This window comes from Papilio polytes, unplaced genomic scaffold, assembly GCF_000836215.1.
Source record: "Papilio polytes unplaced genomic scaffold, Ppol_1.0 DF820622.1, whole genome shotgun sequence".
Lineage (NCBI taxonomy): Eukaryota > Metazoa > Arthropoda > Insecta > Lepidoptera > Papilionidae > Papilio > Papilio polytes.
The window spans coordinates 458,644-469,049 of record NW_013528582.1 but is presented as its reverse complement, the minus strand read 5'-3'; the positions used below and the strand labels follow the sequence as shown (position 1 = coordinate 469,049).

The 10,406-nt window shown below is 34.5% G+C and overlaps 2 protein-coding genes across 2 annotated transcripts in view; both read left to right on the top strand.

Annotated features, from left to right (window-relative positions):
• Positions 1 to 1,984, top strand: part of LOC106110411 (neurexin-1) — a 94,721-nt gene extending 92,737 nt beyond the window's left edge. Inside the window, exons 21-22 of the mRNA XM_013292236.1 lie at positions 141 to 286; positions 1,351 to 1,984. Of these exons, the coding sequence (XP_013147690.1) occupies positions 141 to 286; positions 1,351 to 1,506 (302 nt within the window). The 3' untranslated portion in view covers positions 1,507 to 1,984. The remainder of the gene's footprint in view (positions 1 to 140; positions 287 to 1,350) is intronic.
• Positions 1,985 to 5,804: 3,820 nt separating this feature from the next.
• LOC106110410 lies at positions 5,805 to 7,670 on the top strand. The gene has a single exon (XM_013292235.1). The coding sequence runs from the start codon at positions 5,805 to 5,807 to the stop codon at positions 7,668 to 7,670; it is 1,866 nt and encodes a 621-aa protein (XP_013147689.1).
• Positions 7,671 to 10,406: the final 2,736 nt, after the last annotated feature.

The window sequence follows — 10,406 nt, the reverse complement described above, 5'->3', positions numbered from 1 at the left end:
CATCTGCAATTGCGGATGTCTATGGGCAGCGGTCGCTTCGCCAATTTGGTGGATTTAGGTGACCGCTTGCTCGTTTGCCAACTTATGTTATAAAAAAAATGCTTTAATGTCCAGTTAAGTAACGTTACTGTAACTTACAGGGATAGTCGCGTCAGTGCTGATCGCAATAATATTGATTGTGATCATCGTGCTTAAATACTATGTGTTCAAGATCGATAACTCGTACAAAGTGACTGAGGATAAGAATTATCAGCAAGGTGCCAGCGCAGCCTTGCTCGGCAATCAGGTGAGGAAACACGATTTTAAAGATATTTGCAAAAAAAAAATATAGAGTGCTTTTGATGTGTTGATGGGAAAGTAAATTAGCTCACCAAATTTTAAGTCGCAAGCCCGTAGAAATCTTATTCGTCATTCATACTAACGTCTCTGTATTATTAGTATTTTTATAGTCTGACTAGCTTTTACCTGCGATTCCGTTCCCGTGGAATAAAAAAGTGGGTAGCCTGTGCTTTACACGACTATATAGAGGAACATAAATTTCATTGAGATCCGTTTAGCAGTTGACTACGAACTCTGACAAAGATCCATCCATTTAAACTTTCGTATTTATTATATACTAGCTTTTTTCCGCGACTCTGTCCGTAATTAGATAAAAAAACAAAAGAAAGCTTATTTGTTCTTCCAGACAATGCATCTATGACAAATTTCATCGAGATTCACTTATTCATTTAGACTACTTTTACTCTAACAAACATGGATGTTTGTTAGTTTGTAGTAGTGTGTAGTATCCAACCAAACTTTCGCATTTATAATACCTATCCACTATCACCCATGGCCCCACCGACCCTCAGGTCATACGCCGAATCGCGGGAGGGCGCACAGTCTGACCGCATGCACCTCCTTGACTCCCTACAAGTTATATTGTCTATTTACTTCTGACAAGTCTCCCCCTAATGGGTATGACAACACAATGAACACGAACATGTATTCGCATTTATAATAGTACTAGCTGTTCCCGTGCGGCTTCATCCGCATGTAATTATGAAAAATGAATTTCATTGTTTATATTTGTCAAATTATCAATTTCAAATGTAAAAATGAAATGACATGATGACAACCTTGATGTTGGCAGCAACTTATGGTCTCTTTCCCACATTAGAGTTTTTATCCAAAATATTTATCACCTAAGTTTAATGGCCTTAAAATATATAGCCTAAAGTGTGACGCAAGTGTAGGGCTTTTTATTAAAAAAATAACTATTAAAAAGTATGGTGTAATTGCTGACATGTTAGGCAACAAAGAAGTGTGCGTTTACGCTTTATTATAATAGTATAGATTTACTTATCCCAGCAGCAAGCTCACTCGAGCTACCAAAGCGCGTCAAACGGCGGCGCGGCGCGCAACCTGCAGCCGCTGCCGCTGGCCCGCAGCGCCGCGCCCGCGCACGCCCCCGCGCCCGCCGCACACCCCGTCAAGAGGGACGGCATCAAGGAGTGGTACGTCTAAAATGGACCTTAACACACAACATTAAGATCACTTTTCCCGTGGCTTTATAAAGTGGACAAATCACGATTTTCTGTTTGACATCTCGTGACGGCTTTAGGACACTTAATGTAAATCGGTTTCCTATGCATTTTTATTATCTAAGTAAGCATTAAGTTATTTTAAGTTAAATAAAATTGATCTCTGTTAATTGATCTCTATTTGAATTGTAGAATTGTTTTATTTAAATTTGTTTATATTTATTGTATAAATTAATTTTATTATGTTTGGGACTAGGGGAAGAAATGTAAGACCGATTGGTCTTGTTAATAAATTTGGGACATATCAACATGAATGCTTGTCTGATAGCGTATTTGCTTAATTAAATGTTAGTACTTAACTGTGGACAATGAATGGATTTAATATCAGTTACAATATTAATTACTCTTACTTACTGCGTGTTCTTTAAAATCTAAGTACAGTAGAACCTCGATAAGTTAAAGTTTAAGGGAAACACAAGATATTTTAAGTTATAGAGGTTTTAAGTTATCAAGGGTCTATGTTGTAGAGATTTTGGACTCTGATGGGAAGGGAACATATTTTTTTTGAAGTTATACAGGTTTAAGTTATCGAGGTTCTAAAGTAATCAGAAACTTATACAACTATGAATTTAATGAATACATTTTCACAGTTATTCAATTTTAAAACTGTTACTAATGACTTATCCGATCTTATAATATTTAATACTCGGCTTGCATTCGTCACAAATCATTAGGTTAGAAATCGATCCGTGTAAGTTGAATGCTGATGCAAGAGTCTAAAGGCCTGTCCCACTGGCTGATAGAGACCCAGATAGCTTAATAATGACAGATAGGGTAACAAAATCCGATAATTCCATCATATTTTACAAGTTGGATTGTTACCAGACAATTTACAATTTGGTGAGACAGGCCCTTTAATTAGAGAAATATAGTCAATGTAAACCGACTGATAAGCGAGTGTTTAGAAATGTATATATTAACAAATATATCAGTTATGTATGTGACTCGATTTAACCATTATGACGTAATACTTAAGACCTCATGCACACTAACTAATGACAAGGCGTTTGTGTTAAAATCGCGCCATCTATTGACGGCATCCGCGAAACACATTACCTACAAACGCGATTGCTTTAGCGGTTATCTGTGCAATGTACGTGCTCTAAGGCATGGTATACACTTGGTTAATACAGTAGGCCAGTAGTGCTTAAACACTGGACTGTGAATTGAGACAGTGTGAACGATAACTGGCGACAGTAATTACTGGCCGTCGCAATGTCCAACTGTACTGGTCAAGTGTGAACCGAGCATAACATCAATTTGGAATATACCTTATGAAATTGTTGAATGGATGTCATCAAGCTATTCTACTTTTATCAGTGCTTTAATTTAATAATAATTATTAATATTTGTTATATTTTTACTACTGGCAACCTCGATTTATTGAGTAAAACAGTATTATAACAGATAAAGCTGCCCGCACTGAAAATGAAGCATATCGTTCAATTAAAGACTAGTAAGTTTACGATTTAAAATTCTCTTTCCTATATAAAATAGATCTTATACAAAATATTTTTACGGAATAGCTGGCGTGAGGATTAGGCGAGTTAGGGATACTCGATTAAGTACGCTTGGTATAGGCAGGTTTGTGTAGGACGCGTTCCCGGCAAATGAGCTTGTAGGTATGGAAAGGAAAGTCATCTCCCATCTTCAACCATTGCTCAACAGTTTTCCCTTTGGCTTTTCAAATTTCTCCTATTTGTCTAGAGGCCTAATCAAATGAAACCCTGTGCGGTTAACTATAAAAATATATCCGCATAGTTCGTATAGTAATTGTAAATAATTCATTAATAGTAGAAACCAAAAAAAAAAAACAGAATGTATAACTAATTTTAGGATAATATCAAGATTCGTCATACTACTAATAAAGCAACCAGTATAGTTGCAAGTTACCTTGATGTATTTTGACGCATTTCTGACGGAATGCCTCAAGGTACTATCTTTGGCCCGCTTCATTACAATAATAGATTTGTGATGTTGAAAATAATTCTAAAGCCTCTAAAATTGAAATGCATGCTGTTTTCCCTTTAATTCGTAAACCTTGAAATGCTTATATTTGTACTATTAGATACTACATCCACCGTCCCGTTTTCCTCTTTCCGAATAAAATCTTCTCCTAGCTTTAAATTAAGATGGAAATGTCATATTTATATAGATTGTTATAAAGCACAGGTTCTAGGTATTCGAAGGTTGCATTTATTGTATTATATAGTTAATAATTATCCTAAATGTAAGCGGTAACGTACGGTGTAGACACACTCGTTTTACGGCACAAAATGTTAGTCAACAGTTTGTTTGTCTGTCAATTTTAGTGTTAAATATTAATGTTTAATGTGTAATTATTTATACCGGAACAGTCTGTCTGATAATATCGTATATTTTCTACATATTTGCAATTATTTAAATAATTTTATACATAGTTCAGTTATAAAATGCCAGCACAATAAACCCCGTTCAGTTTTTTCAATTGAAAACACACTTGTTATATTTTGTTTTCGAACATCCTGTAATATGTAGAAAATGTACGCATTTAATTATTGTTTTTGTTTCCACAGTGTCATCTCAAATTGTACAGTCGACGCCATTCTTACCGAGTTTTGTTTATGTGTAAAGCAGTTTTTTGAATAAAGTATTATTGTGTAAATTGAATATTGGTTTTATTACAACCTCGAAACTATCATAAGTAAAAAAAATTTAAGAATTTGAAGCAGATAATAAAGGGGAGATTTTAGACATTATCTACCATTTCCCATGACAATATAATTCATATTTAAATCAACTGCCAATAGATGTCACTATATAATATTTAAATGTTCATGACATTTTTCGACATATAGTTTAATTTTATAACAAAAGATGGAGCTTTATTAAAATGTTTCATTACATGTCAATACGAAGACGCTAGATGGCGCTAAACTTTACTTTGTTACCTTTCAGAGAAAGTACCAGTGATTTTTTTTTATTTACTACGCCTAGTTTATATATATTAAATGTCTTTGATCATCTGTTTAAAATCTGATACGGCTTTTTAATTCTTTGAACCCAATATTACGGAACGATATTTCTGATGAAGTTTTAGTATTTTAATTCTGAATCCATTGACTGGGCTTTTTTTCTAAAACTGGTGATTAAACTCATCTTATCTATTGAAAATATTTCCTCTTAGCATGTCTATACATTTTCTTGATACTTGTGAGTAAAAAGCAACGTATCACTTAAATACTTAAAAACTTAAAAAACTTACTTAAATACTTAAAAAAAAAATAAAATTTTAAAGTACACTGAACAATTGTTTGTTGATTAAAGAATGTTGAACAAAGAACATTTGAATGAAAATGCGACATATTTTTTTTTAAATTTCAATATTAAAGTTACATTTTTAAAAAGAAATCCATCATTTTCTATAATCACGGTAATTATGGTTCAAGACGATTTGTTAAAGTTCATATTCTTGATACGATTTATGATTGATTGCTGTTGTATTTACTTTTAAAATGTCAAAACAATGATTTAAAATTACTGTGTCAGAAGTTTGAAACATTTTATGAAAACAAATATTATCTACTAGCTTTCGCCTGCGACTCTGTCCGCGCGGAATAAAAAAAATCAAATGCGAGTAGCCTATGTGTTTTTCCAGACTATCCTCTACATCTGTGCCAAATTTCATCGATATCCCTTCCGCCCGTTTAGGCTACAAATCAAACAAACATCCATCCATCCATCTAAACTTTCGCATTTATAATATTAGTATAATATGATTAACAGTTTATTTTTTGAGGATATATTACTTATAGAAATGTAACAAATAAATTCGTCTTTGCAACATGAATTTAATGTAGTAAGTTGTTACACGGAAGTTAAAGTCTAAATCACATTGATTCCGAAATTACTGTATTTTTTTGTTTAACAATCATTTACATTATTCTTTATTACAAATATTACAGTAAATAAATACGAAATAGCAGTGAGATATGTGATATTACTTCAGTAAGTTACAATGCTACCGTGTAATATCAAAACGTAATCCCAAAAACATATTTTTAATACGGTAAAAATGAAATACGGAAAGAAAATGTGATTAACCCCGACGTGAAACCGCTTATAAAGGAAGGTAAAAAGTAATGTGGAATCTCATTCACGAGGCGCCTCCACAAGTCGGAGCTTATAATGACGTGTGACGGAAATTCGCTTCGTTACTTATTTCTCTACACTTTTGTTCTTATGACGTTCGCTGAAAATTCACTACTAATGACCAGCGAGAATTTTAGTCAAACAGCAAAAAGCGCTGAATGCGTTTTAAAATTGTCTGCAAAATATTTCGTGGAGAAAAAAGCTTTAAGCGGCAGTATCGTTATAATCAATATCAACTCTTATGCATCTACGACACAGAGTTTATTGTTGCAGACCATCAATGCTGGGATGAAATATTCAGTAATGGTAAAAGATTCTATCTTCCCGCATGCTAACGCAACGCATTTCCCAGAGAAAGCGAAGAATTATATGTTAATTTTAGAAGACAAATCGGAATTGACGAGGAATATATTACAAGTACATCAGTTACCTTCCTGGAATCCACTCGCTAAAGCCTTAGTATACTATCAGCTCCGGACTGGAGAAGACAGCGATGTCGCGATAGATTTTATTAATGAACTTCGAAGTTATAAACTACTCAAGAGCATTGTATTATTACATAATGATACAGAAGATGAAGTTATTTCTTATTCTTGGAAACCTTACACAGATACAAATTGCGGAGGTAAATGCGATTCTGTGTATATACTTGATAGATGTAGGGATGTGAATTTTGAGGAAATCGAGCAATTGAGAAATATAATTCCCATAGATATGAAAGGTTGTCCTTTGATTGTTCACGCTATCGTAGCGGAACCCTACGTTATGAGTCCGACAAGAAAGATTTCTCAGTATGCTGATATTTATGAATTTGATAAAGGCGGAGAAGTCAACTTAGTAAAAATAATAGCAGAGTTCACCAATATGAGTCTTTACATGTTTATGTCGGAGCAAGAAGAAAATTGGGGCACAATAAACAAAAACGGTACAGCGACAGGGGCGTATGCTTTGTTAAGAAATGAATCGATAGATCTAATGATAGGTAATATAGAAGTGACCCGAAGGTTACGTAAATGGTTCCATCCCACAACAAGCTACACACAGGATGAAATGACATGGTGTGTGCCGAGAGCACAGAAAGCTGCAACATGGGACAATCTGTTGATAATTTTCCAATGGCCGACGTGGGTCGCTATGTTTTTGGGCTTGATTATAATGGGTTCATTATTTCATATTTTCTATCGCAATGAAAATTTAAAGCCCGTATCTATTGTTCGATCAATTTTGGTTACATTTAATATGCTTTTGGGCTGGACTGTATCGTTTAAACCGAAAAGCACAATGTTCCGTATTTTAGTATTCAGTTGGGTATTTTTTAGTATGAATATGGCGATCTCCTACGAGTCTCTACTGCGCAGTTTCTTAATGCATCCACGTTTCGAGAAGCAGATAAGCGCGGAATCTGAATTGATACGATCTGGTATATCGTTTGGCGGCAGAGAGATTTATCGTTCCTATTTCGAGTTGAATAATTCGAACTCGCCCTATTTATTTAATAATTATGAGGTCAAAACATACTCTGAGGGTGTGCGACGTGCTGCACTCGACCGGGACTTCGCAGTAGTAGCTTCTAGAAGACAAGCTGAGTACCAGGATCAAAATTTAGGTAAAGGAACAAGTTACATTTATTGTTTTCCAGAAAGTGATAATCTATATAAATATAGTGTGGTACTTTTAGCGAGGAAATGGTTTCCGATACTCGATCGGTTTAATAGTATTATACGAAGCGTCACAGAGAACGGACTCATAGAAAAATGGAACAGGGAATTATTTATTCATCGGCCGAGTGTAGAAAGCGTGGGAACAATACTTCCGTTAAGTATTCAACATCTGTTAGGTGCTTTTGCATTTATTGGTCTTATGTATGTACTTAGTACCTTAGTATTTTTCGGAGAATTAGCATTGGGATATATCGAGAGACGGAAAGCAACTAAAGTCTATCCATTTAAAGGGTAATCGACTGTTACAGCTTCAGCATATACCTACATATGTCTAGTAGTGTGTTGTGGCACAGTTAGAAGAAGAAATTATAAAACACATAGTTGTTTGTTATGATTGATTTTATTTAACACTAGCTTTTGCCCGCGACTCCGACCGCGTGGAATTAAAAACAAAATAAAAAATCAGTTGTCTATGTATTTTTCCAGACTATCCTCTACATCTATACCAAATTTCATCTAAATCCGTTCAGTCGTGTAGGCTACAAACTCTAATAAACATTCATCCATCCATCTAAACTTTCGTATTTATAATATAAGTAAGAAGTAATATTATCGATTTCAAATAAACAATACATTTATAATGTTAATTTAAATTTCCTCATGTCTATCTCAGTGTAGAGAATAAGAGGAAGCGTTAGGTGAAATCTAGTGAATTACTTCAATTATACCAACGAAAACCACACGCTGAATATCAATGTGGATAACAAAATGAACCATAACATACCTTATTCTATTAGAATAAAGTTTCAAATCATTTGATACAACTGAACTGAAGGAAATATCGCGCTGTTACTAATTACGTGTTCACGTATTGTGCATTAGGATGTCAGTGTTACACTCAGAGAAGTACATTATTAATTGATTATTATTTCGATATATAAACATAACCTCATTCTCTTACATTACGAGAACATGTTTATAGCATATTATATTCTCACGTTGTATTGATTGTATGCAGGTAAGAATATTATTGGTGGTTTTTGCACGCGTATTTGTCCGCACGGAAATAAAAAATCAAGCAATAAATAAAGCCAATTTAATTATTGATAATATAGCTTTCTAATGACAAAAGAATTTTTTTAAATCGGTACAATACAATGCGTAATTTTTGTGCAAAGATACATTTTTTCCATTTACTCGTGAATGATAATTCACTCTTAGATGTTCTTAACTCTATATTACTCTTTACTTAAACAACAAATTATATCAAACTAGCAGTTCTCATGCGACTTCATCCGCATAAAATTGTAAAAATTTCATTTTATTGTTCACATTTGCCAAATTATCAAATGCAAATGTCAAAATGACATGACATGACAAACCTCGTCAATCTTCCTTCCGTGATGTTGGCAGCAACTTATGGTCTCTTTCCCACATTAGGGTTTTGATCCAAAATATTTACCCCTAAGTTTAACGGCGTGAAAATATATAGCCTCAAGCGTGACGTAAGTGTAGGGCTTTTTATTAAAAAAAGAGTTATTCGAAAATATGCTGTGATTCTGACATCTTAGGCAACAAATAAGTGTGTGTTTACGCTTTATTATAATAGTATAGATAGAAGTTGGGCAGCCCAAATAACCTTAAAAATATAAACCATATGTTACACGTCCACGTATATAAATAATATAGTAAATATTAAAGTTAAAGCGTAACTGCAAAGGAAAGCTGCAGTTAGCCGTTAAACTGAAGCAGTTTAGCTTCGGTCGTCAATATACCGTGCGTTCATTAAGAGCACGTGGCGCGTTTTGAATAACATCAACGAACACTTCGCAGACCTACGGAGCACACCTATTATACAAAATATAGCATCCCATTTTCACTAACTACTCCTGAGGGAGCGCGATGTTCAAACAAATTTCGATAGAACGTATCGGAACGGTAATATTTTGTCAAGCTTCATGAGCTTAAGATCACTTAAAAAAGATCCAACAGCAGGGGTGCCAAACATTTATCATTGAATCAGTGTCATTTTTTTTAAAGAAATGTTTAGTGCAGTCTATACAAACAATGGAATAATTTTGACTGCGATTAATACATCAATTCCACGGTACACCTAGTTCATATTTTTTTCGTAGTGTTTTTATGATAATGGACGTGCCCAAAATAATGTGTCGCGGGCCAGTGGTTTGCCACCCCTGTCGTATAGTATGAAATTACGACTACCATATCTAAAGTTGTCGACTTTAAACAAAAAGGAACTCAGAGTAGGAGAATAGAAAGGGAAAAGAGAAAGGAGATGTTTAGGCTAAACGTGTAAGAGCGTATATAGAGCCGAAGATAGGGGTTGATCAACCGCCCTGGGCGCTGAAAGTAAAAGGGCGCCGCAGTTTTACGAATCACACAAACATAACCTAGTTAACAATCCTCAGAAATCTTCTTCTTCACTAAAACGTATATTCTAATGTCCTTAGTTTTCAAGGCTTCTTATATGTGTTTTATTTAGTGGTCACACTCGAACTCGTCTGTTATAAAGACCACACGTGTGTAAGATGCGGCTACGTTATTGTTGTTCTCCAATAGATCGAGCGCTTTGTTCCCAGCGTCAGGTACAGATGAGGGGAGGTAAATCGTTACAGAGGTGAACTATTAATATATTTAGTGAGTGTATCAGTTGGTTATTTTAATTGGATTTTGATTATATCTTAATGATAACGTAGCGGAAATGACATAAATGTAATAGAGTACTTCGTCTAGTTCTGTATTTTTATGTCTTTCACTTTTTCTCTGTCCGACATTACTAGAGTATGGAAGGTTGATATTTGTGAAAAATTATACACCAGAAAGGATATTTCTTCTCCCTATGCGTTCTCACCTCCGTCAAATTAACCATCTCTTCCTACTGTTTCCTTATGAATGGGGAGAGAAGGGACAGAATTAAGTCTCCACCATACATATCTTTCGATGAAACGCGGAATGATTTGCACTTCACGCTTATCTTTTGTGCTTGCCGGCTTGCCCCTGGTATTACTAC